The sequence below is a fragment of the Monodelphis domestica genome, chromosome 2, assembly GCF_027887165.1.
Source record: "Monodelphis domestica isolate mMonDom1 chromosome 2, mMonDom1.pri, whole genome shotgun sequence".
NCBI classification, from domain to species: Eukaryota; Metazoa; Chordata; class Mammalia; order Didelphimorphia; family Didelphidae; genus Monodelphis; species Monodelphis domestica.
This window is the reverse complement of record NC_077228.1, coordinates 279,150,766-279,178,642: the sequence shown is the minus strand read 5'-3', so window position 1 is coordinate 279,178,642 and position 27,877 is coordinate 279,150,766. Positions and strand designations below refer to the sequence as shown.

Genomic DNA, 27,877 nt, shown 5'->3' with positions numbered 1-27,877 from the left:
GTGTGAAAAAAATATAGGTCAAGCAACTATTGTTTCTTTTTTGGTGGCTCCACTCTACTGCTCTCTCCTTCCCCCCTTCCTGCTAAGCCTAGACTATCATCTACTATAGAGAAATTAAAATGAAAACTTGTATCCAGGAATGAAAGAGCAATAAATACCTTAGGCCAGGACTACAACGCTAGATTCCAAGCAGAGGAGAGCCAAATATACATCGATAGTTGATCCCAATAACTCAGGCCAAATTGTCTGCCATTACCTTTACAGTGAGGATACCCAGCTTGAACTGGGCACAAACCCAGAAAGTTCTCAGCTCTGCTAGAGTGAGGATATTTTGGAGCAGATCAAAAGGCCCTCACATTGTTTCTCCAAAAACCACAGTAGAGAGACTCAGATGGGCATTCCAAACTTCAAGGAACCCAGGCACAGATATTTGTGATTATCCAGAATTTTGACCGATGTTTCCTTGTGGCCATGGAAAAATTGTTGTTTTTTCTAGAATTTTTACAAAGATCATGCCTCATTTAGCCATGGTAGAAACAAGCTAAGGATCTAAAACCTTTTAGACTTCCATCACATAAGACAGGGAAATAGTGGTACAAAGCCAATGGCTAATGGTCTATCTAGGTCTTAGCCTAGTTGGGGCCCTTTGAGAAGTGAAAACAGGGAGCCTTGGGAAACTGAAACAAGTTAGGACCATATGGTGATGCCACAAATTGAATAAAAGAACTTGCCCACTTTCTTTGCAATCTCTGTCTGGTAAGGATAAAGACTGAAAACCTTGGAAGGAAGAGATAAAAAGGGGTCTTTCCTGGCCAGAACTGCATGTATGAAAATATAATTTTTAAACTGAGGATCTAAGAAATCACTTCCTAGTCCAGTCTCCCCCATTTAAAGATAAGGAAACTAAGACCCACTAAGGGGAAAGAACAGGCTATAGTCAGTCCCCTACAGAGTGGCAAAGTCAGGGCAAGAACCCTTGTCTCTCTAGTTCTAGACCAATGTTCTTCTGACAACACCACACTGATTTTATCTGAGGGCTTCTTCAGCTCTTAAACCAAACTGATCTGAGAAAACCTGAACAGTACCCATACATACATGTACATGAGCACATGTTCCTCATACTAGCAAAACCTGAAATGAGTTTGGAGGTGTCCATGTCACTGTCCCAGGGAAAGGGCTGCCTGCACCCAGCCTGCTCTCTGAATGAGAGAGAACTGTGTAGACTGGAACTGGATAAATACTATTGATTCCAAGGCTGCAGCTGGAAGCAGTTATCCTTTGGATCCAAAGGCCTTGTTTGCAGGGAAGTTGGGGGGGGGGGGGGACATGCATGGATGTGAACTCAGCCAGACTGGGGAAAGCCAGGAGGAAAAATGAGGAAAGGAAGATAAATTAGGGGAATTTAACTCCCAAAATAACACTCAAAACAATTGAATGGGATAAAATTATAGTTCCTTTAAAAAAAAAAAAACTTACATTCTGTCTTAGAATCAACACTGTGTATTGGTTCCAAGGCAGAAGGAGCAGTAAGAGCTAGGCAATGGGAGTTAAATGACTTGCCCAGGGTCACACAGCTAGGAAGTATCTGAGGCCATATGTGAACCCAGGACTTCCCATCTCTAGGCCCGACTCTCAGTCCCCTGAGCCACCCAGCTGCCCTCTATGTGATGGTTCCCAAACAAAGAATGACTCCAAACCATGCCCTCCTGCCTGATAGAAGACCTTTGGCACAGAATCAAGCTGAGAATATTTGCCTAGGAATCCCAAGGTAGTAGAAGCAACGCTTTGAAAGGATTTTATCAGATTTTTTAAAGGGCAATTTCTAGGAGATTTTTGTTTGAAATTGTTTCTTCTGGGGTTTGAAAGTCTTTTCAAAGCTTCTATATCTCCTAGATTTTTGAGGCAAACTGAGTTTCAGATGAAAATGTATTATTCATCCATACCAAATTGTCTCCTTGAAGTCCAAGAAAACCAGTAATGACCTCTTCTGTGCTCCTAAAGGTGAAAACAGAACTTTTAAAAAATATCTTATTTTCTGTCTTAGAAGCAATACTAAATATCACTCTCAAGGCAGAAGAGTGGTAAGGGCTAGGCAACTGGGGTTAAGTGACTTGTCCAGGGTCACACAGATAGGAAGTGTCTAAGGCCAGATCCAAACCCAGGATCTCCCATCTCCAGCTCTGGCTCTTTATCTCCTGAGCCATCTAGCTGCCCTATATAAAGCTTTCAGAAAGTCATTTTCTGGAGAAGCCATGCCAGTGATTCCCAAAAATGGATCACTCCCAAAATGTCCTTCCCCATTGAAGGAAATCAACATTCCCTCTTTTTCATAAATAATCAAAGAATGTCAAAACTGGAAGAGGCTTGAAATACCATCTAGTCAGCTTGCTCATTTGACAAAGGAAGAAAACTAAGACCTAAAGAGAAACTGCATAACAAACAATAAATACTGGATTAAGGGGTAGCTAGGTGGCTCCATGGATAGAAAGCCAGATCGAGAGACGAGAGGTCCTGGGTTCAAACCTGACCTCAGACCCTTCCCAGCTATGTGGACCCTAGACAAGACATTTTACTCCCATTGCCTAGCCTTTACCACTCTTCTGACTTGGAAATGATTCTTAGTATAGAAGGTAAAGGTTTAAAAAAAAACCCACCGAATCGAAGTGACTTGACTAATATTACACAGCTCATGGCAGGATAGGGATTGGGAGTAGATTCTAAGTCTACAGCTTAAGTCTCATATTCTTTCCACTAAACCATGTTGCCCATTGAGCTGGTATAAGGAAGATTTTATGGGTGGATTTTGTTTCTAATGCAAATATAGACATTTATAAAGAGAAGCTATAGAAAATTCTGAAGCATAGACAAGTCTTATCACATGATACGAGACATGGGGAAAATTAGAGCAATGGTTATTATGATGTACAGGATGAGGAGAGAATGTAGAAAAATTGCGTAGGATGGGTAGGGAAATATAAGAGCAATATGAAAGGAAAAAAAAGATGTGTGTGGGTCTATATGCACTGGCTAGCAGGGGATCTGCTGAGGGGAGTGTTCAGGAATAGTTTGTGAATTGGTGCCTGAGTTTGGGGCAGGAGGAATTGTTTGGGAATAGTTTGTCATTGGGCACATAGGTCTGGGCCAGGTGGTTTGGGGGTAGAGTGGTTCAGCTGAGGATGAAGAAGGGGGCAGCATGGGGTTGATGGTCATGTGTATATAGGAAGGGAAAATAGAATATCACTGCTAGTAGTCACTGCCCTACTGTGAAAGGCTGAGCTCCATATTTGGTTCTGGATGCTTTGGGGACCAGACACATGAAGCCAAGTTAGACAGGAAATGACAATGTCTGGTAGCCAGGGAGAAAAGTGTGGAAACTGTTGAAAATGACCAGGGGTAAACTGATGAACCAACTGGGGATGGTGTCAATGAAGGCAGGAGTTTGAGAGCACATAACAGCAGAAATTATAAGCAACCACTGAAAATCTTTGAGAAGGAAAAGAGATATATAGAATAGTGCTGTCCTTCCTAGAAACTTAAACAAGGTGTGTAGGACAGGGAGAGAATCTTCACCTTGAATCACCGATCAGAACTCTCCTCCATTCCTTTTTTCTTTTTTTTTAAACCCTTACCTTTTGTCTTTGAATTGACACTAAATATTGGTCCCCAAGTAGAAAAGTGGTAAGGGCCAGGCAACTAGGGTTAAGTGACCTGCCCAGGGTCACACTGTTAGGAAGTATGAGTCGAGATTTGAACCCAGGACCATCTGTCTCCCGCTGAGCCACCTTGCTATCCCCTCCCCCATTCCTTTCTGCTGTGCACAGCTTAACTCCTCTAACTTCTTGATGTGCCTATTTCTTTAGATCAGTAGCACTTTTTGTCTCTCTATCATAGCCATGGCTGTCACCTTCCTTGGAAATGAGTAGGGATAGTGAGAACGACCCTGGAACAATGAAGAATTCTTACTCAAACTTCATCAATCTATAGAGGATTTTTACTGCTTTATCCCAAAAGGACCATGTTTATAAATATATGGACTACATGGTTGCCTAAGTAGTGGGCCAGAGGAGACCCTACCCAGCACACCACTGTTCCCATCTCCATCTGTAAAAAAATATACTTTTCTATATAAGTCCTGATGAAGGGACCTGCCAAAGGTCCCTCTTTGCTTTTGAAGACCTTTAGAACCTATAAGAAGCCACCTTCCAAAATCTTTCATCAAACCCTTTTGGAAGATTTCTTTTTGATCTCTGCCCCCTCTGAATTTTTGGGGCCCCCAGCAGCATGGCATAGTGGATAGGACACTAGACTTCAAGTCAGGAAGGTTTGGGTTCAAATCCTACCTCAAATACTTACTAGCTCTTAACCTAAATCACTTAACCTATCCATAATTCATTTTCCTCGCCTGTAATATTAATACTAATAATAACAGGGGCAGCCAGGTAGCACAGTGAAAACAGCACCAAGTCTGGAGTCAGGGGGACCTCCATTTCAAATCTGGTCTCAGACACTTCCTCGCTGTATAACCCTGAGCAAGCCACTTAACTCTGATTGCCTAGACCTTGCTGCATTTCTGTTTTAGAATTGGCACTAAGTCAGAAGATAAGGGTTTTGATAATAATATTAATAGCTAGTTAAGATTTGCAAAGCACTTTCTACATGTTACCTCATTTGAGGGTGGTGGGCTCAATGACTGCTAAGGTCCCTTCCAACTCTGAATCTCTGCTCCTAAAACCTTACTCTATCTTGGTTTGTTCTCTCCCCAGCACTAGAAGGTTGTAAAGAGACCTGGAGAGAAGTACTTTTCCTGACTCATTGGTTACAATTTAAGAAAATATGCTTTTTTCCATTTGTGTGGATCTGTATTTATTTGGGTCAATCCATGGGAAAATACCAATGTCAGATAGGGGGTGAGTGATTTGTCCTTTTTCCTTATCTGGGGAGTTATTCAATTGGAAAGAGTCTCCTCTCTGCTATGTTTACTCAGTATTCTCTCTCTGCATTGTACACTCAATTGATTTGGGGGTTTTGTTTTTCCTTCTTTTCCTCCAACCTCCTAATTAGTTCAGCTTCAAAACATCCCTTATCGTCTCCAGATGTCATATCAAGTTCCACCAATAGGATCAGTCATGTTAAGGTTTCCATTAATTGATTTTGGCTCCCACCCTTGGGAAGCACAAGTTAATTCTTCCCATTAGGAGCAATAATTTCCCCATTTAGAAGGTTGTAAATCATGCCTTCTGTCTGTCCATCATAGCCATGGCTGTCACCTTCTTTGGTAATGAGTAAGGATAGCAAGAAAGACCCTGGAAGAATGATGAAGTCTTACTCAAACTTCACCAAGTCTATAAAAGATTTTCGGTGATGGCCCTAAAAGGACCAAATCTATAAATACATGGACTATACAGTTTCCTAAATAGTGTGACCAGAGGAGACCCTGCCCAGCACTCCACTGTATTAAAACCTGAACCTTTATAAGCTTGGGCCTCTGCAAGATGTTGGTCTTCAAGTCCCTTTCTTAAATGTGCATTAATTTGGGTATCTAATAAGGCATTTCTTTAAATGGGTAACTCTCCCTGTTCTTCACTCGGTGGAATCCCACCTAAAACAAACCAGCCAGGGAGATTCTCATCTTTGGTTGTCTCTGGTAGAGATGATCATCATCATGTCATATTCTGCTTGGAGACAGAGGGGGTGTACAGGACAACCCCTGGAAAATAGGGCTTCCTTCTCTACTCCCTGTGGAAAATGATTCAAATTATCAGGGAATGAAGGCAAAATGTGTTGGCATTTGTGACATTTCATCCAGCAAGACTGAGCCTCATTGCCCAATTCTCTCCCTTGCTTTTAAAGTGGAAGGTCAGCATATAAGATCGAACTTGTTTAATATATTGGTTTAATTTGGGGAAACTGAGTTTTCTTCCATCTTTTTAGTTCTTTGCTTTAAGGGACAACTCTCTGGGAGGGCCAGGGAAGGAATTTATTAAGAAATGTGGCTAAGGAAAACAGACACCAATAATTTTTTTTAAGTTAAGGGTCACAGGAGAGAAATGAGAAATGAAAACTTCTATAAAAACTGATCAGAGGTACTAGATACTCCTGTCTCTCCCCGCACTGTCCCTGAGCACTACAATCAGCTTTATGCTTGCTTTACTCTGATTTGTCACTCAGATTAACTATAATCATTGTTATCCTCCCTCCACCTGTGCAGTCTTTTCACCTGTCTCCTACCTCTGCATTCCCCCCAGCAACAGGTCTTTTCTCAACCCCATTTCACAGAGAGGGAAACTGAGTATAGCTGAGAGTCCATACCAATTCTTAACTCCTATGGTTTGAGGCTCAAAGGACCCATGTTTTACTATCTGAAGGACCAGGAAAAGCCAGGGAGCTGATGCAGCAATCTAGCTAAGGCTAGATCTGCCCTTGGTGAAAGGGGGAGTAATAAGATTGTTTTCATTCTACTCTGCAGAAGAGGAAAGGGCAGGATGATTTCAGGAGAGCAGAATCTCTCTATTCCTGACTTACTCATCATGGAAGGACATCCAGGTCAGGGGACGTCAGACCTGTTTGCATTCATGGCACTTTGAGCAGCAGGGCTGAGATACACTGCACTGTTCAAACAGACTCCCCAGCCCAGCCAGCCAACTGTGGTGGGGAAGGAACAGTGCTTGAGGGGGGCCCTGCCCAGGAGGGCCAGGAAAAAGGTAAGCACTTGGCAGGGAGAGCACCTTCTCCACTTTGGTGTGGCCCCCACCCCTACTCCATGTCCAGAGCCATGGCTGGCTCAGGGATCTATGACTGGCGGGGCAGTTGGACACTGTCATTACTGCTGGGCTATCTCTGCTACCTGCTGCTGGGTGCTGCCATCTTCCAACTCCTGGAGAAGCAGGCAGAAGCTCAGTCACGAAACCAATTCCAGGTGGAGAAGCTACGCTTCCTAGAAAACTACACCTGCCTGGACCAGTATGCTCTGGAATGGTTTGTACAGGTGATATGGGGAGGTGGGGCTAGGGTGGAGAGGAAAGAGGTGGGGGAGATGGAATGACCGGACTTGGATAAGGGGGATCAGAAGTGGAGGTGGAGAAGGATGGGCTGTACTTGAATGGCTTTGGGGAAGTCTAAGAGTCAGGGTAAGAGAAATGGATGTATCAGGGGACCATTAATGGTAAATACAAATCTGACCTCAGACATTTCCTTGCTATGTAACCCTGGGTAAGCCACTTAACCCCAACGTCCTAATCCTTACTACTCTTCTACCTTGGAACCAATACTTAGTATCTCTTCTAGGGCAGAAGGTAAGGGTTAAAAAAAAAAAACCTTACTGCCCAACTACTCTAGACCATTGGTCTCCAAAGCCTTTGTTCCTCTTGACCTTCTTCCAACTCAATTAAAATGTCTGAACAACAACTGTGACACACAATTAAATGCCCCCCCAACAGCTGTCACTGGACCTTTACTGAACCTTCCTCCAATGGGAAGGGCCTGAAGTTTCCTGTTCAGGAACATTATATGGCCATGATTGTCCAAGCCCCTGCAGGGACCAGATCCAAGCAAGAAAACTATTTTTAATGAGTGTGCTTCCCTGTTCCTTCAACCTCACTGAACCCACTGCTATGCACCTCTACAGAGATTCAACTCCCTAGTTGTTTCAGGCTCCAGAGCGTCCCTGAACCAACACTCACTCTCATGGAGATAAACAGATGGTAAAGAAAAGATTCATTCTAGAGAGACCTGCCCTAACATTTGCGACAGACACCAAAAAGTAGAGGATATGGCCTTGATCTGCCCTTGAGCTGAGGAGACAGAATGACCAGAGGGTGAAATGACTTAAAATGCTTGGAAAGCAAACTCAACAAATGAAAATCATAGTCACTGAATTTAGGGCTGGGAAATCAGCCAGACCCTTAATTATAATTTTAATTTAATGGAAACAGAGAAAGGAAACCGAGACTCACAGAGAGGAAGTGATTTGTTTTAGGTCACACAAGAGTGCAAATAAGAAGACTATATGTGCTGAGGGAAATATAAGACTGGCCAATATGTTCATTGAGCAGAGCTTTCTAAAGAGTTTAAGAGTCAAGAGAAGCTAAGTAGCACAGAGGATGGAGCACCAGGCCTGAAGTCAGGAGGACATCGGTTCAAATCTGGCCAAAGACACTGCCTAGCTGTGTGACCCTAGGCAAGTCACTTAACCCCAATTGCCAAACCCTTGCCACTCATCTATCTTAGAACTGATACTAAAACAGAAGGTAAGGATTTGGGAAGTGGGGCATTATTTGAGCCCTTTCTTCTAGAGCCTTTTGCTTCAGAGTCTATCCACCTTTCTCCCCTACACTCTGCCAGTCAAAAACTGGTACCACTAACTCCTAGTCTGAGTAAGACTAAGATTCATGGGACCTAAACAAAGGAAAGGGCATGGGGATGTAGAAGGTGCTCCCAAAAGCTCATCCCCAGAATTGAAAGTGAAATAGAGAAGCCAGAGGATATGGAAAGCATTTCTAAGTAGAACATAAGTCCTGAATAAAGGCAGAACTTGTTCTGCAACAGAAAAGTTATAGGTTAGCTCACAGGCATTCAAGCCTTTTCATTTATTGGATAGCAAAAGCAAAACACCGTACATCTGTTTGTGAGCTACATAAATTTTTTAACCATTATAGTTATTAATTGATCCATAACATGACACCTGGTGATATACAATTACACAAAAGTAGCAACTAGCAGATGGTTAGGGCCCTCTAGATTATTAGTTTATATGTGCTAACTAGAGTCATAGATTACCTACTAGTTGCTGTAACTCTAGGCAAGTCACTTAACCTGTCTGCCTCAATTTCCTCAACTGTAAAATGGGGATAATGTCACCTACCTAACAGAGTTGTGAAGATTAAATAGGAAACTGGGGGGTGAGGGTGGAGGGAGCTAGATGGCTCAATACATAAGCCCTGAAGATGGGAGTTCCTGGTATCAAATGTGACCTCAGACACTTCCTAGGTGTGTGACCTAAGAAGTCACTTAGCCTCCACTGCCTAGCCCTTACTGCTCTCTGTCTTGGAATCAATACAAATTCTAAAACAGAAGGTTAAAAAATTAAATAAGATATATGAAAAGTGCTTAACGCTGTGCCTGATACTTTGTAGGTACTTAGTAAATTCTTATTTCCTTCCTATTATGATGCTTTTTTCACAGCATTCATTGGGGATTTTCTTCTTCTAGAAATCCACAAGTTACCTGGTATACACCAAGACATAAAACTTTCTGATCACAGGAACTAAGAAGAGGGACTAGCCCTAGGATTTCCTTGGTTTAGGAAATGAATGCCTGCCTGGGGGAAAAAAAAAAACTATCAATTAATTGGAATGTTTTTATGTCCTAGTACATGGTCATTCTTTGCATAAGTGCCATGTGCTGCTGAAAAGAAGGCATATTCCTTTTTATCCCTATTTATTTTTCTCCAGGTGTCTATTAGCTCTAATTTTTCTAACATTTCATTCACTTCCCTTCTATTTTTTTTTTGGTCCAATTCATCTAGTTCTGATAGAGGAAAGTTAAGGCCCATTAGTATGTTTTACTATCTATGAATTAATTAGGAAAGGTGGAGCTACTTTTCATTATAAGAATTCTAGAGAGTTGGAGAAGCTAGGTGGCCCCAGACACTTCCTAACTGTATGACCCTAGGCAAGTCATTTAACCCCATTTGCCTAGCCCTTTCCCTTCTGTCTTAGAGTTGTTAGTAAGGTTTTTTGGTGTTTTTTTTTTTTAAGAACTTAAAAGGAAAGGTTAAAAAAAAAGAAGAAGAAGAAGAATCTTAGAGAGGAGTCTAAACCACTGAGAGACTAAGCCCAGTCACTCAGCTATTATGTGTCAAAGCTGGAACACGAAGCCAGGTCTTCCTTGATCTTTATCCACTATGCCACACTGTCTCTCCCTAATCACTAGAATGATCTAAGAGAAGCTGTGAAATCACCAATTAGGAATAATTTGGCCTGAAGGCAGGAGAATATTCCCAAGATCTTTAGAAGACTTTTTGGTGCTGGGAATATCAAAAACCAAAACAAACAAACAAAAAACCCACCAGCACTCTTTTTCCTCCTATGCCAGTAGGGAATTTGTAAATTAAAAATAAAACACCATTACAATTTGCAAAGTACTTTCCATATACTGCTTTATGTGAACCTCCCAATTCCTTTAGTGGATATTATAGGTATTATCCTAATTTTAACCCATGAATCACAAGGAGATATAGTATCTTGCCCTCAGATATATAGTATAGGCCACACAGTTATGATACTCCATAGTGATACATAGGATACTAGTTACTATGCATCACCTTGAGGCAACAATTGAACCCAAATCTTATCTGAATTCAATTCTAGATTCTTTCCACAATATAACAATGCTTCTCAACTGTAACAATATAATTTTCTGGTGTGTCTCCTGGAAATTTACTGCACTATCATACACCTTTGAGACTAGAAGTAGTCTGATTAACACTGGAGGCAATTATTTCTTGTGATCTAACACTCATGTTCCTGAGGGTGCAAACCACAGTGATGGTTAAAGTCCTATTATGAGTCAGAAGCTCAAAACAGCTTCTGTGATACCAGGGAAGTATTTATTCACCATCATTAGGAAGCTTTTCTGATAAAGCACGAAGACCAGGAATCTGTGATCACCTGAAAGCTGCTATCTCCCTCTGTCATTGATTCCCTGGGGCAGGTCCTCAAATGAAATGCATCTGTCTCCTACCCCAAGTCAAGTGCTCCTTATTCACCTGGACCAGCCCTCACAGAGAATTAAGTGTCACTTTTTTTTAAACATACAATTCCTATTGATATCTTTTATCACTTTCATTTCCAATTACATACCTCCTCCTCCCCTACCCATCCAGCCATACCTTGTAAAGGAGAATAAAAACAAAAGGAAAAAAAAAGGATTTGGAAACATCAACACATGGGCTGGATCGGATCGGATTCCACATTCCTCAAAGACGGAAGAAGGTCCATTTTTCACCTCTTTGGAGCTGTCCTTGATTCTTACAATTACAAAAACATTGTTTGATTTTGTTAATGATGTCTTTTTTTTTCCATTTTCCTCACTATAGTGAAGAGTGTACAATATAGTCTTCTTACCCCATTCTATATCAGTCCACAAAAGTTTTGAAGAGAGTTAATATTTAAGACCCAGGAAGTGTTTCTCAGCCCACCCGGTTGCCTCCAGGCTAGTCTGAAGCCATTCCAAACAGAGGTAGCTGATCAGGGAGACATGCACCTCCTATTCTTAAAGACATCTCTTTTTTTTTTTAATGTCCCTGCCTCTTAGAGGCACCCATTCTCTCATACAGTTCCTAGGTCTCCCTGAAAAAGGAATGATCTTAACTACCTGGTGCTCCAGGCAAAGCTGATCCCCTCCCCATCACCATCATTCTTGTACCCTCAGCAGAGATAAAGGGTCTTAGTCTCAACTTGCAATAACCCCTTAAGGTATGAAGTACCTTCTTCCCCTAGCCTTCTCTTCTCCAGGATAATAATGCCAGCTCTTTTATGACTGTCTCCTAATTTTTAAAAATAACAATTTTTAAAAAAATACTAAATATGATCAGGACTGTCTTTGTAGTTCTACCCCTTTCTGCCAGCAGGTTGTTGACTGATACCATCTAAAGGGTGAAGATCCTTTGCTGCGGTTTATTTGGGCCTTTCCTCTCTTATATGTATGGGAAAGGGAGTAAAGACAAGGTCTGGGTCTTTTCAGGGGGCCTAGCCTGTAAGACTGAGGAGAAACAGATGTTCTCTTATGACAATCTCCCTCTAGCCAGGCCACCACTCCACCCCCACGAGGTCCTGAGCTCACACAGTCCTCCTTGCTAGGGAACATTTCTCATGGGAAACTAAGTCTAGGGAAAGTTATATCCATGTCTTACTGACCCCTTCTCCCTACATATACACAGCCACTTCAGTGACCACTCCAAAAGTCAAGGAAGCCTAGTAAGCTGCAGTAATCACTGCCTAAGGAGCTAAAAGCTCTCTAAGCTGAAGGGGAGAAAAAGGACAAGGAATGGAACACATGTTCCAATCGGCACCCATCCACACCAGAGAAGGCCATGCATACGCACCCTTTGCTGGCTCAGAATCTGGTCTACTGGAAGGTCTTAGAGACTAAAACTACCAGGTCAGAAACACAAGGAATGTTCAGGCTATCTTGTCCATCCCCCTGCCTCATTGCCTCCAGTAAAACCAAAAAGAGACATCTTATATTTGGAGATTGAGTATATAAAACTCTACAACCTTGGGGCAACTAGGGGGTTCAGTGAATGGAGAACCAGGTCCAGAGATAAGAGGTTCAAACCTGGTGTCAGACACTTCCTAATTGTGTGACCCTGGGCAAGTCATTTAACTAATCCCATTTGTCTAGCCCTTACTGCTCTTTGGTCTTGGGATTGATATTAAGATGGAAGGTAAAGGTTAAACAAACAAACAAACTGCATAGCCTTACTTTGAATATTCTTATCTTTCTAAGGAAAAAGAACTAGCCTTAAAGGACCTGAGTTCAAGTGCTATCTTAACAATTATTAAAGTGTGCTCTTGACCACATCATTTTATCTCTTTGGGTCTGGGGAACTAATTGTCTTCTAAGGTCCCTTCCAACTCTGACGTTCCACGATTTCATCTTATTGAAAACCTTTCCCATCATTCTGACAATCTCAAGTTACCTTATCTTCTCGAATCATTTTCTATATCCCTTCCTTCTCTGATCCTTATAATATAAATACCCTCTACCTAACCCTGTCCCTCCTTCCTCCTGACTACCGAATGTCTCCATGTTCCCCATACTCCAATACCTCATACCTGGCATAGGTCATTATGGAAGCCTGGGACAAAGGTGTGAACCCAACTGGCAACTCCACCAACCCCAGCAACTGGGACTTCAGCAACAGCTTTTTCTTTGCAGGGACGGTTGTCACCACCATAGGTAATGGGGAATTGGGGGCGGGGAGGGGGGGTGGAGGGAAAAGGGCTCAACTCCTGTATTATATTTCCCCTTCTAAAAACCTCCTAGATCTCCTCTGATTAAGTTTTTAATACCCACTTCCATTCCCCCACCCACCCAATGTCTTCAAATCAGTCACTCCTCCATAAAGTTGCTCCTGATCTCTATTTTGCCCACTTAGAACTGTTTATAAGATTGGGGGGGAGAGGATTGGGAAAGAATGTAAGACATAGATATATGTACTCTGAAATCTGCATTATTCCATATAAGCCTCCCCATTTATCTTATTTTCCAACTCTCTCTCCCTCTCCAGGATATGGAAACCTGTCCCCCAGCACAGAAGCAGGTCAAATTTTCTGTGTCTTCTATGCCCTATTTGGGATCCCACTCAATGTAGTATTTTTCAACCATCTGGGGACTGGACTAAGGTCTCATCTAGCCACATTAGAGACTTGGGGGCATCAGTCAAGACACTACCAGGTACCACTTCTCCTCAATCTATAGGTCCTTCTCCACTCCCCAATGCAGTCCCAACACAGCCAAAGCTCTTCCTCACCCCCAATCTCTTCTGACTCTCAGTCACTATCCCTGCTCCCTATGATCCCTCCCCTATTCCCAAAATATAACCACATTCCTGTTACAACTTGGCCCCAGTTCTTCATCCCTCAGTGAAACCAATGTCCTTCATTTGGACTCAACTCACATCCTCTCCCAGAATAAGGGAGAATATGGTATGTAGGTGGTCCTCCTCCCCAATTCCAACTTAATTTTGGTTGATTTTTCATGTTAAAGGACAGAATGCCAATTGGAACATTGTTCCAATTTCAGGAACAAGTCCTGAAAGTTCTCAAAAATCTGTAATGGCATAGTATAGTTCTGAATACATGCCAATTATCCCCAGAGAAGTTGCTGGGCAGAGGGCATTGCTAGACCCTACCCAACCTTCTCTTGCTTTCCTCCACTAAAGAAGTAGCTTCAGAAGTCAACCTAGGGCCATGTAAGCTACTTCATCAGTTTCCTGCCTCTCTTAGGTGGTACAGACCCTGAGCCTTGCTCTGTTCCTGACCTTGGGAACCTTTCTTCTCCTCATCTTTCCCCCCATGGTCTTCAGCCACGTGGAGGGCTGGAGCTATGGTGAGGGCTTCTATTTTGCCTTCATCACCCTCAGCACCATTGGCTTTGGGGACTATGTTGTAGGTAAGAGGGCTATGTGGGAAGGGCACATAAGAAACTGGGGAACTTTGGAAGCTATGGGGAAGGAAGGGTATTAGGAGCTGGAGGACCTAAGGGTTGACAAGGGGATGGGAAGAATAGGGCTGGAAACCAGATTTCAGCTCTACCAAGACTATCTAAAAGGAAGGAGTACATAACTTGTGAGACCTCCACAAACTCTTAATAAGGTGAAGGAAGTTAAATGGTACAGTGCCTAAAGCATCAGGCCTAGAGTCAAACTGATCTGGCTCAATACACTTACTAGATGTGTGACCATGAGCAAGTCATTGTAACCTCTAACAGTTTCCTTAGCTATAAAATGAGAATAGCACCTACCTCCCAGGGCTGTTATGAGGATAAAATGAGATATTTATGTTTTTCAATCCTTAAAGAACTACAAATCCCAGCTATTATTATTATTAGGGTTTTAAGTAAGGCAGTATTTCATAACAGATGGTTGTGAGGAAATCCTTAAAGCACAAACTTTGTGTTATTAATATTGTTAATATCAAGGTCTCTAGTCCATGTCCATCCCCACTCTTCCCTCTGCTCCCATTCAACCTCCAAAGCCTTTGCTGTAGAACTGAGAGACAGATCTGGCCTGAGTTAATGAAGTTCACAAAGGCTTTGGGAGAAAGAAAAGATTCTCCCTACATAGTGTCAGAAGCTGTGGTCTTCTAGGCATTACATATCATGAAATTATGGTGGAAGACCATTTTTGGAGAAGGGGACCTGTAGAATGACTATAACACATAACACTATAACCTCTGTTCTTCCTCTCACAGGCACAGACCCTAACAAACACTACATCTCTGTATACAGAAGTCTAGCGGCTGTCTGGATCATCCTGGGCCTGGCCTGGCTAGCCCTTGTGCTACCTCTGGGCCCCATGGTCCTGCACCGACTCATGCACCTCTGGCAACTGAACAAGGATCCAGGCTCTAAGAAGGGGATAGGTCCTGAGGCTGATGGGCTCTCTCACCCCACCAAGCTCCCTATAGCCATATAAGCTCATGGAGCAAACTATAAACCAAACATCTTTTCTTCCCTTTCAGCCCCTACATAGATCACCTGTAGTATATACAATCTCTTACACTGTCCTAATGTTCTCTCCCTGACACTTAATCTTCATATCCATCCCTTCTGGGTCATTCTCCATGGGCTCTCCAACAAGAGAAAAGAAGCCTAGAAAGTCCAGGTAAACAAGTGATGGAGACCCAAAAAAGAGTGAAGCACAAAATAAAGAGACACACTCTCATTCTGATTCACTTGTCCCTCTCTCCATCCCCTCTAGAATTGTATCTAGAAGTCATCCTTTCATTTTAGAGACCCCATCCCCAACCTCTAGAAAGCTGCCTGACTCAGAGAAGAGACCGAAGACCCTCTCACCAAAACACAACCCCATCACCTGACAAACCTGAAGCCCAAGAACATTGCTCCTTCCCAATGCCTGTTGATTAAGCTTTCTTGACTCCTGTGATTAGGTAACAAAAATTAGTGCCTCAGTACCTGTCCAAACTGAAAGCATTCTCTGTCCTGTTTCCCAGCTCTTGTGGGAATGTACAATGTAGGAATGATAAAAGTGTATGTATAAAAGATTGTTGTTACCTCTGCTCTGTTTCTAGCTACTCCAGAAGAGCTAGACAATTCATGCCCTGAAGCATGGAGCACTGTTCACAAACAAGCTTCTGAGTCCCAGGATACCCAAGCAAAGTCTCCTTCTGGACCAGTCACCACCCTGCAAATGCTCCCCCTTTTCTCCATGCCCCATATCTACGTCTCCATTCTTTCCTCTGCGTGCCTTGTTTAAATACATGCTCTCACAAATCATGACATGACAAGACCCTTTCTAAGCAATGCTCTTCCACAAGCAGGCAATTCAAATAACCACAGGAAACAAGCTGGAAGAGTACTGAGGGCCTCCAGAGTCTTTTCTCTCATTGAATGGGGATAGAGAGATGTTCTGTAGATGAGAGAACAATGTGATAACTAGCTTGGAATAAAAGTCATTTTGCCTAAGGGCAAAGGGATGGACTAGACCCAAGTGCCTCAAATGAGAGTCCTAGAGTAGTGCTCTGTTCTCCCCTCAAGGTGTGCTGGTAGTCTCAAGGATAAACAGAGAGGGGCAGCATGTGGGAAATCTTTACCTAATGCCTTAGATGAGATATGCTGCCTACACACACCTCTACCACTTCTAAAAGCGTGTTTACAGGAGGGAAGTGTCTTCCCAGTAACTGTCTCCCCAACCTCCCATCAAATTAGCAAAAGCCCAACTAATCTCATTACTGTTAATATAAAAGGGGGGGGGGGCTGGAATGAGAGCATAATTTCTTCCCTGTTGATAGAAGAAGAGGAAGTAATCAACTATATAAGAGATGACAAATTGATATAAAGAACTTTCAGATGATGAAGGGTGAGAAATCCTAGAATGTGAGAGGGAGGTATCAAACTGGAAAAATAAAGGATAGGCTTTCTCCATCCACACAGACTCAACCCTTTAACAGATGATGAGCTGGTAGCTAATTAGTTGTAGCCACATTAGGAAGTAGAGGTTAGGCTGAAAAGTATGAGTCCCAATAATGGCCTTAATGTCCCAGGGTTTCTTAACAATGATCCTCACCTAGTGCCTAATACTCTGGGGCTGGGGGACTCACAGATGGGTTGGTAGGTCTAAAAGGACTTTGTAGACTTAAGCAACAACACTTGGATGCCCTTTAGATGGCACAGGTTCAGAATCGAAAAGAAAGTAAAGTCATGGGCCTAGGTGAATAAATTAGCCCAATTTCTTCCTGGGTGTGTAGTTTCTGTGAGCTTTGATTATATACACACATATATACACATATATGGGGGCCTCCCACTAGTAACTCCCTAGCTCTCCCCCTCCCTCTCCTGCCCTTCCGGTCCCCTCACTCTGACCTTAATCCTGGCCCTCTTCCAGTGTTCCCTCCTTCCCTTTCCATCTCCTAGGTCCCTGGGGACCTGAGTCACGTCACAGGCTGGTATTCTGCACTAGGGCTTGGGGGGAGGGGGGTTATAAGGGAGAGGAGGGCCCTTAGCAGGATGAGGGGGATCTTTCTCGTATGCAAGGCGGGGCCAGATACCAGGGGCTCCGTATTCTCTTAGGGGCTAGGGATTGGATCCTTGTTCTGGGTGGGGCGCTGGAGCCAGCTCATATCCCCGTAGGGAATCCAGGACCCTGGCAGAACAAAACTGCAGACACTTTCTAGCCTGGGAACTGACTAGCCCGGGAGCCCCTGACTGCTCCTAGAATTGAGACCATCCCCTCCCAGGTCTTACGGGGTCGAGATAACCCCAAACCCTACCCTCACTCGCCCCCGGCCTAAGCCCAGGACTCTGCCCCAGGCATGTTCCGAGAGCGAGGCCAGACGGTCCCCAAAGCCGCGAAGGAGGCCAGAGCCGTGCAGAAGCCGCGGGACAGGGAACGCGCGCGCAGCCGCGGGCGGCGCTGCTCGGTGACCGGGACGCCCCTCCTCTTGTGCTGCTACCTGGCTTACCTGGCGCTGGGCACGAGCGTGTTCCAGGCGCTGGAGAGCAGCGCTGCACGGGACTCCAAGGAGGGGTCGAAGTCTGACAACTGGACTTCCCTGCTCAACTACACGTGTTTGGACAGGCAGGCGCTGGACCGGCTTATCAGGGTCAGGCGAGGGTGTTTCTCTGGGTTCCTGGGGCGAAGGCTGGGGATGGAGAAGGATAGGATGGAGTAAGGGGGTTGGGGGATTCCTAAAATGAGTGGGTTGGGGGAACTGAAGGAAAGCCAAGACGAGAGGCTTGCAGGAGGCAGACTAGAATGGAGAGCGCAGGGAACGTTTCGGGTGAAGTGTATATCTGTTAGGGGTGGGCTACCCGTAGGTGGTGAAGCGTAAAGTAGGGCTTCTTTCTTAAGAGAAAGAGAGACATAGGTTCACCTGAGGTTGACTGGTGTTGGGGCACTACACCCCACCCCACCCCTGCTCCTCCCCTTCCCGCCCCGCCTTGTGAACCTGCCTCTACTGTAGCCTTTCCTTTTCCACCCCAGGCCCCAGGTACGTCCGGAACTAATCTCCTGGTCTGGTTCTGTGGTATCAACAAAGTATGAATAAATGGGGGACTCTGGGGCAGGGCAGTGGCCTGGGTATATGAGCTCCGAGTCCTGAAGTCCTTGTTCTGGCTGGGGATCTAATCCCAGCTCTCTACTGCTAACTTGCCTTGTAACTTTGGGCAAGTATAAGTCTTCAAATTCCTCATCTATAAAATGAAGGGTTTGGACCAGATGACTTCCAAAGTTCCTTCCAGTATTTGTTTGAGATAGTATGAAGTGGAGGCAGGAAAAGTACGGATCCTGCGAAGGGAGGGAGAAGACCTCATCACTTTATGAACTGATGGGGGCAGTTCCACAGGATAATGATTTTAGGAGAATTCTACCTACCAAAAACTCAATCCCCCCACTGCCACCTCCAAGCATCAAAGATATCTTGCCTTTTTTGGCAACTAATCTCTCACCTGTGTGTCCTTTCCTTAGAAAAAGTCAGGAGACAAACTGAATGAAACAATCTCCCAAATATTGGATCTCAGAAAAATCCAGCTCTTGCCAGAGTAGTTACATTTCCATTTCATCCCACCTCCTTCTATCCAATGCAGTCCCAGAAAGCTGAGTACAAACCCCAAGAAACCAGGTGGAATCAAGAATCCACATACTTTGCTGTTACTTCTCCCAACAAAGGAAAACACAAAAGCATCCTGTTGGATCTCCACTGATCCCAGGAGTTCAGGAGAAATCTCTCATCCCTCCCTCCCATCTCCCCAATTTCTAGAACCATACTCTATACTGTAACTTTGAAATTCTCTACCTTCTCACTCTACAGAGGGAAGGGCTTAATGTTATCCTTGATTGGAAGAATCACATTAATCACTTCTCAGTAAGAGAAACACCACTTGACTCAGTGCTGAATTGGGTGTGGGGGAGAGAAAAAGGTGGGAAAAGCCCTGCAGTCTGGAAATCCTCTGTTTTAGAGGGGAATTATCATGCCTGAGTGAAAGAAAGAATAGCATGTATTAAGGACTATGTGCCAGAGAAAACAAATGGAAATTTGAGACAGTTCTTGCCTTCAAGGAGTTTATATTCTAATAGGGGAGTCAACAATAAGGAAGTGGACAGGGAAGGGCATTTTGATCTAATAATTCATAGGGATGATGAATGTAGCTGTCAAGGTGTAAATTGACTTGATTTCTAGAAGTCAGTCAGCAAACATTTGTTAAGGGCTTATTTGCCTAGCACTGTGCAAAGTTTGAGGAGAACAAAGAAAAGTAAAAACCGTTTCTGTCTTCAAGTAGCTCACTTTAATGAAGAGACAATATTCAAATAATTAGGTAAAAGATATACAGATAAAAGTAATGGCATTTCAGAGTCAGGCACAGGGAGCTGGGGCTGTGAAGATGAATGGAGGGGACAGTTAGGAAAAGTCTCCTATAGAATGTGGGATTTAAACTGAGCTTTGAAGGAAACCAAGGAGGGGGGAAAACAGAGAAACTAAAATGTGTAGATGAAAAGGTAAAGCATTCAAATGTGCCCTGCAGCCAGCTCCTGACCATTCCCTGGGATTTGTTCAATTTTTAGTGTATTTACAGCTTGTAAATGGGCAAACACTACAAATCTAGATTTGGGTTATTTTGTTAACTGTCTAGATTAGGAAGCAATGTAGAAAATGTTAGTAATGCAGATTAAACTTAAAAGTATGTTGTGCTTTTCTGAAAGCCAGTGCAAAGCAGAGCAGATGGGTAAGTGTTCTAAAACCTTGAGTAAACCTATGTGTAGCTGGATCAAAGAGTATAAAGGGATATGAAATGTAAGACTGGATTGTAGCAAGGAGTCCAGGCTTTGAATGCCAAAAAAAGAGCATTTTGTATTTTATTCTGAGGGTGTTAGGGAGCTGCTAGAGCTCATGAAGATTGGAGGGTAGGAATTATAGCATGGTAAAATCTGTGTTTTGGGGGGGAAAAGTCACTTTTGATAGTTGAGTAGAAGACAGATCAGAGGAGAGAAGTTGAGGGAGGGGGATGAGTTGCAATTATCTAGGCAAGAGGCAATGGGAGCCATAAATAAGATTAGAGCTGTGTATATGAAGAGAAAATTAGTTATTTAGCAGAGATGTTGTTAAGGTAAAAAAAAAATGGAAACTGCCAACAGATTGGATATCTGGGGTGAGTGTGAGGAAAGAGTGGAAGATGATATGGAAGCTGCAAGCCTGAGTGACTAGGAGGATATCTTAATAGGGAAGTTCAGAAGAAAGAGAGGTTTAGGGAAGGAAAGATAATGAGTTACTGAGTTTGGTTTTGGGCATAATGGGTTTTAAGATGCTGCATACTCCAGTTACAAGATGATTCTATTGATTTGATTACAGTTTCTAATTCAAGAAAGAGAGAAAGAAAGAAAGAAAGAAAGAAAGAAAGAAAGAAAGAGAGAGAGAGAGAGAGAGAGAGAGAGAGAGAGAGAGAGAGAGAGAGAGAGAGAGAGAGAGAGAGAGAGAGAGAGAGAGAGAGGGAGGGAGGGAGGGAGGGAGGGAGGGAGGGAGGGAGGGAGGGAGAGAGAGAGAGAGGAAGGAAGGAAGGAAGGAAGGAAGGAAGGAAGGAAGGAAGGAAGGAAGGAAGGAAGGAAGGAAGGAAGGAAGGAAGGAAGGAAGGAAGGAAGGAAGGAAGGAAGGAAGGAAGGAAGGAAGGAAGGAAGGAAGGAAGGAAGGAAGAGAAAAAACAAGACAGAGAGAGAGAGAGAGAGAGAGAGAGAGAGAGAGAGAGAGAGAGAGAGAGAGAGTACTCCCATAGACCATGGCAGCTAGATAACACAGTGGATAGATGCCAGGCCAGAAGGCAGGAAGATTCACATGCCTGAGTTTAAATCTGACCTGATATTTATTAGCTTTGTGACCCTGGGAAAGTCACCTAAACCTGTTTGCCTTAGTTCCTCATCTGTAAAATGAGTTGGAGAAGGAAATGGCAAGCCACTCCAGTATCTTTGCCAAAAAACTCTTAAAATTGGGTAATGAAGAATAATAACAGGCTGCACAATAACACCACCGCCATAGACGGGTAGAACAAATGGCAAGAAGATAGCCAGTGTTGATGGCTGGATGAGATGTGAAACATGTTCTCAGGATAGCTGGAGATAATGGGCTGTGTAGGGATGTGTGTGTGTGTGTACTCACCAATTTAAAGTGGGAGCTCCAAAACTACATGCCCTAGGACAGTGTTGTCAAACCTTTTAGAAATCAAGTGCCCAAATTGCACCCTCAAGTCATCTGTGAGCCCCTCCCCACAATACCCCAGACAGGAAAGGGAGAAAGTGTTCCATTTGGGCTGCTGGACAGAGGGATGAGGCATGTAAAAAACGTTCTCAGGCACTATAGAGAGGGGGAATGGAGTAGCCCCCTCCAGCACAAAGAGGCACAGTGCCATGTATTCCCCAACATGGCCCTAGGGTATATTTTCAGTGAAGGTCTACCTTGGTCAAGTTCCTGAGATCACTGTGGCTGCTGTCCCCACAGGATATTATCCAGAGATACAAGAGTGGAGTCATCTTCCCCAGCAACACTACCAGCATGGGCCGATGGGAACTAGCTGGCTCCTTCTTCTTCTCTATTTCCACCATCACAACCATTGGTAGGGACCTGGGACCTGGGATATGGGGTAGAGGGGAGGAGATTTCTTCTTAGCCACCACTGCTTGTAGTAAGCAAGATCTGAACTAAATCCTGCCTCATTTACTAGCTATGTGACCCTGGACAAAACACTTAATTTCTGCCTGACTCAGTTTCCTCAACTGTAATCTGTGGATAAGAATTCTTCACCTACTTCACATGTTTTGAGGATCTTTGTAAAGTGCTTTGTATACTCTATAATTTTAAAATCTTTTAAGCAGTTTTTGAAATCCTCTTAGTTCTTTGAGGCATGTAGGTAACACAGTGGATACAGTAAAAAGCCTAGAGTCAGGAAGACTCATCTTCCTGAGTTCAAATCTGACCTCAGTCACTTACCTAACCAAGTCACTTGACTCTGCCTCAGTTTCTCATATGAAAAATGAGCTGGAGAAGGAAATGACAGACTACTCCAGTATCTTTGCCAAGAAAACCCCTAATGGAGTCACAAAGAATCAGATATGACTGAAATTCAGATATTGTTGCAGGGAAAGTGTATTATTGCTTAAAAATAAAAAGAAGAAATAGCAGATATTATTTTCTCAGATGGTAAAGAAGTAAAAGAGTCTGTAATGCTACCCTTGATTCAGGCTTTCTAAGGTATTTCAGGGATGGGGTTAGAAGATCTAATGACCCCCAAAAGAGACCTAAAAGTCATCTACATTGGGGAAAATGCCTTCCTGTCTCTAGTACCAATTGGCAACACACAGGCAGGGACATTTCATTTCATGGACTGGCTAGAAGCTTGGGGGAGGTTGTAGTGGTGCATGGTACATTATCCTGAATCTTTTCCTAAAATCTTAGAATATGGCAGAGAACTTTAGAAGACACCCAGTTCACCACCGATACCCCTCATTTTACAGAGGAGGAACATTGATGCCCAAAGAGAGAAGACGACTTGCCCAAGATCACACAAATAGACTTGCAGGACAGTCACCATAGGGCAGATATTATTCTCCCTATTGTAACCCAAGAAACCCTTTCATTCTAGCACTATCCTTGGTGTAGGGCTAAGGAAGAACTTCTCTTTGCTATGAAACTGGGGGAGGCTAGGAGAGCCAGTCATTTGCTTCAGTACCCTCTTCCCTATATTTATGGGTCTTGACTCCCTTTGTCACCTCCTAGTGTCCAATGGCCCCTGAGTTCAGCCTTGTACCATATTGACCACCAGGTGGCAGGATAAAACCATCAGTCAGATCTCTGTCTAAAAGTCAGTTCCCAGTGTGTAAGGGCCTGGGAAAGGGAGGTCTGAAGGCTTGAGTGGAGGGGTAGAGAGCCATTTGTCTTGTGCTCTTTTCTGTTCTGGTCTTGTCTAGCTGAATTTTTTTAAGACCTTTACCTTCTTCTGTTTTCGAACTGATATTAAATATAGTCTCCAAGTCAGAAGAATGATAGTTAAGGTTAAGTGACTTGCCTTGTGTCTCTCTGATAAGAAGTGTCTGAGGCCACACTTGAACCCAGATCCTACAGACTCTAGGCCTGGCACCTATCCACTGTGCTACCCAGCTGCCTCTGTCTGTCGGAATTTGATCTCATCACTTACTGCCACCCTAACTAGTTTCCCTGACTGTGTATCCTATCCCTAGAGGGGAGATTTTTCCTTTTCTATGTGTCCCCAGTGGTCCAGGCCCACAGTAAACATAAATACATTTTTTTTTGAATGCCTGACTCCTTGGGATGAAGGAAGAGCTGCCTTGTACATTGGACTGTTTAATTTAGAACTAAAATAATTAATTCTTAGAATCACAAATCTCAGGATTGAAGGATTAAATCAAGAAATCATTATCTGAAATATTCTGCCTTTGGGTAAATATACTTAAAATAGAGAGAGGAAGATCTAATAGAATAAGTTAGCCAACAAACACTCACTTAGCACTTACTTTGTGCCAAGAACTGTGCTGAGCAGTGATGTTTCTGGTCAAAGTCCCTTGAAGATATCATAGAATCTCAGACTTGGAAAGAATCCCAGAACCTAATCTGACCAGGACAAAAATATCTTCTACAACATACCTAACAAATGGACATCTGACTTCTGCTCAAATGCTCCAGTGATGGGGAACTCACTACCCCCTAAAGCAATCTATTCTATTTGAGGTTGGTTCTAATCATCAAGCAACTCTTTCTTCTGTTAAGCCATAATTTGCCTCCCTCTAAATTCAATGCCCTTTTCTTTGTTGTGTCCTCTGTGATCAAGCAGGACAAGAATAATCCTTCTGAAAAACAGTCCTTCAAATGTTCAAAAACAGCTGTTCGTTTCCCCCTGGTTTTCTTTTCTCCAGGTCATATATCCTTAGGTTCTTTAACTTATCAATTGATATAACTTCACATTACCTTACTTTTCTGGTGGCCTTCTTCTGGACATCAGTTCCACCTTGTTAATATCCTTCTAAAAGATGGAACCCAGAACTGAATACAGTACTCCAGGTCAGAAGGCAGGACACCTCACCCACTCACTTTGGATGCTATACTTCTACTAATGTTGCCTAAGATTAAAGCAATGCTTTTTTGACTATCATATCATTTTGAGCTTGCAGTTCATTAGATAGACTCTCTAGATCTTTTTTCACATGAATTGATTTCTAGCCAGAGAGGCAACCAAAGACTTGATTTCCTGAGGGAGAGAGGAAACTCAGTCAATCAACAAATATTGCTTACTGGAGAAGCAGTAAGAATACAGTGCCAAGCACTGTTCTGAGAAGAGAGAATATAAAACAAAGGCAAGGAGCTACAATTTAATAGGAGAGACAAATACAAACACCTGTTTACATAGAAAATTTATACACTATAAATAGGTGGTGAGAGAGGATGGGGGACTGGGAAAGGTCTCTTGCAAAAGGGATTTAAACTGAGTCTTGAAAGAAACCAGGAAGAGGAGGTAAGAAGGGAGAGCAATGCTTTCCTTGAATATCTCTGCCTTCCCTGAGCCATAGCTCCTAGGGTTCTGTCATTGTAGTACCCCAATGGGTCACCATTTTCTTTACATTTCCCTCCCCAATTCTCCTGTGTTTGAGATCAAACTATCCTCTAAGTCACTGCTGTACACCCCACAAATGACTTTGCCTATGCATAAAATTTCCTCCTTGCTGCTCAATTTCTAACCACATATCCTGCATCCTTTAATTGTGGATTTGATTATTTGAATTGAACACAATATTTCACATTATCCCTATTAAATTTCATCATCCACTTTTAGCCTCATTTCATCCTGTTGAAATCTCTTTGTATCCTAATTCCATCATCCAATGTATCAGCTATCCTTACTAGTCATCCACAGATCTAATTAGCAAACCATCTATGTCTTTAGTCAGTCATCAATAAGAGAACACAGAAGACAGTCACATTACTCTTCCAGTTACCTCCCTCCATGTCGACATGATCAACACTCGACTGGTTGGGTTAGGTCAGTCAAGAGTATTAAAACCCACATGACTGTCTTCTATCATTTGATCTCTCTCTTTACTTTATGTCCACGAGGATATATCCAAAGGCCTTCAAATGCTTTCACAGAAATCTTCATCTACTATATTCTTGGCATCTCCCCCCTGCCCCAATCTTCCTATCAAGAACTTCTCTGTAGTGTAGTTGTTCTGGCTCATGGTCTTGCCCATGAAGTCACTGTCATTCATGTAAGTTGGTTAAGGGCAAGAGGTAATGTAGTTTGCTAGTTCCAGCTACACCAGAAGCATATTACTTGCCAACAGACAGGGAATGGACAGGCCTTAGCAATGAGGAAGGGGAGATGAATGAATGTTGAAGAGGATGATGACACTGTAGGACTTGGCATCATCACAGTTATAAGATCAGAGGGTCAAAGTCTTAGAGCTCAAAAGTCAGATCTGAATGATCTCTGAGAGCATTCCATTTCAACACCTTAATTTTACTACAGGGAAAAACTAAGGCCAAGAGGTCAAGTGAATTGCTCAAGGTCATACAGATAATAAGTAACTCAGTTTAGATTCAAAGTCAGGTCTTCTGACTCTTTCTCTAGCACCAAAAAAAAAAAGGGCCCAGTAGGTTATGTCTAATCTATGCTCCTTACTCAGGTCCAGGACAATAGATGTTGAATTTTGTATTTTGTGAAGAAGCTACATTTGTGACCAAGATATAAAGGAAAGGGGCTAGATGGCTGGGAAAGGGAACAAAAAAACCTAAGATGTGAACTTTTTCTCTCTCAAATCTAATCCACCCCCATGGGTCAAATGTGGTTTTCCAAAATTCAGAATACTATGGTCCTGGTCCTCCTGCAGCATAGGTCCCAGCCTAGAATTCTCACCACTCCCTCCTTGGCCATCCAAGAAAGCTGGTTCTGAGTTTGAAAGATGAGAAGGACCAAGTGAAGAGGGAAGTGAGGCAATATGATGCAGTGCAGCACAGTACAATAATATCACCCCTATTTCATTCCCAGCCCCCTGAATTCACAGTGGGTGATATACAGAACTAACAAATGTAGTTACTTCCCTTAGAGAATTACCGTCTAAATGGGGAAAACTGACACATAAATGAACTCCAGAATATCTTTAAGACAATGTTTCATAAAATGTTTTACAGCATTGCTAACTGTTGTAAGCACTGAGGAGACTTAGTAGCCAAAAAAAAAATGTCACAATGGAATATTGGATAAGGGAAGGCTTCTTGGAAGAAATTAGACAAGTATATGAAGGACAATAGGCTAGCAAGCAGCATGAGCCATGGTGAGATACAGTACAGCCTGTGAAGGGAAATCAGCCTGAATGAAGGGGAAGATGGGTATCAGGAAGTACAGATGGTAAGATCCAGGTACCAAAATGGGTATGAACCCACAGATGTTTAGCCCCATAGTCAGCCAGCCTATATGAACTGGTAAGGAAGGGCTTTATGAACCTGTCCACTAATACTCATCAATTTGCAAAAGAGTCTATAATTAAGTGCCCAGTGATATATCCTTGACTCTCTGCTACTTAACTTTAGAAAAAGGCACTGATGGTATGCTTTTAAAATTTGTGGAAACTCCAAAGATAGAAGGGATAGCTAATAGGTTGTGTGACTCAGTCAAGGACCCCAAAAGATCTACACAAGCTGAAACATGGAGACAAAACTAATAAGATGAATCAGAATAAAGATCAGTGTAAAGGCTTACATTATTGATTCCCTTAAAAAAAAAGATTTTTTTTTTCACAAGAGGGGGAGAATAGAGAGCAAGTCTAAAAAAATCTGATGCTTTTAATGAATCAAAAGTTCAACATTCATTGAGAGGCCACCCCCAATTATTGTGATCTCCAGTTTATATTAAGAGAAGCACAGACCCAGAAAGAAGCACCTGCCAGTCCCCCTGGACTCTCCCCTGCCCTGATCAGACCACATCTAGGATATTATTTTCAGATTTTGGTGCCATGTTATAGATAAGACATTGACAAGCTGAAGAACATCCAGAATGGATCAGAGCACCTTAGGGATCACAAGCTGCATCTTAGATTTAGGGCAAGAGTTCTTAAATTCCATTGTGTCATAAACCCCTCAGCAGTTCAATGAAGCCTACCCAACCCCTTCTCAGAGAAATGTCTATTGCCTACATTCCTAAATGAAGGATATGCTAAATCTAATTAGAAATTAATGAAAATTAATTTTTCCCTGAGAACTCAAATTCTCAGGCCCCCCTTTAATCTACAAAGACCCCATAATGTGAACCCCTATTATAATAGGGCATAAAGTTAGAGAGTTAGGATGGGACCAGGTCATAAAGGTCTTTCAACCCCATATTAAAGAATCCAGATTAATCCAATCATGAATCACTACAGTTTTGTTTTTGTTTTCTTCATTATTTGGGCAAGTATATTATTTTCTGTGCCATAGTCATATTTTCTTTTTCCTTTAGGTAGATAGAATCACTGGAGTTGGAGCAGAGAAGTGACTGGATGAGATGGCACCCAAGAGAAATTAATTTGACAGCAGTGGGGCAGTTAGGTGACTAGGTAGATAGAAAACTAGACTTGGAGTCAGGAGGACTTGGGTTCAAATATGGTCTCA

General features: G+C 42.9%; 2 protein-coding genes across 2 annotated transcripts in view; both read left to right on the top strand.

The window, feature by feature from the left end:
- The first annotated feature begins 1,306 nt into the window (after positions 1 to 1,306).
- On the top strand, positions 1,307 to 16,267 carry KCNK16 (potassium two pore domain channel subfamily K member 16). Its single transcript, XM_001379411.4, has 5 exons — positions 1,307 to 6,985; positions 12,846 to 12,960; positions 13,292 to 13,458; positions 14,010 to 14,175; positions 14,976 to 16,267. Exons 1-5 carry the CDS (start codon positions 6,761 to 6,763, stop codon positions 15,197 to 15,199), a joined length of 897 nt encoding a protein of 298 aa, XP_001379448.3. The 5' UTR covers positions 1,307 to 6,760; the 3' UTR covers positions 15,200 to 16,267.
- Positions 16,268 to 17,364: 1,097 nt separating this feature from the next.
- KCNK17 (potassium two pore domain channel subfamily K member 17) overlaps positions 17,365 to 27,877 on the top strand; it is a 28,550-nt gene continuing 18,037 nt past the window's right edge. Inside the window, exons 1-2 of the mRNA XM_001379407.3 lie at positions 17,365 to 17,846; positions 21,726 to 21,840. Of these exons, the coding sequence (XP_001379444.2) occupies positions 17,556 to 17,846; positions 21,726 to 21,840 (406 nt within the window). The 5' untranslated portion in view covers positions 17,365 to 17,555. The remainder of the gene's footprint in view (positions 17,847 to 21,725; positions 21,841 to 27,877) is intronic.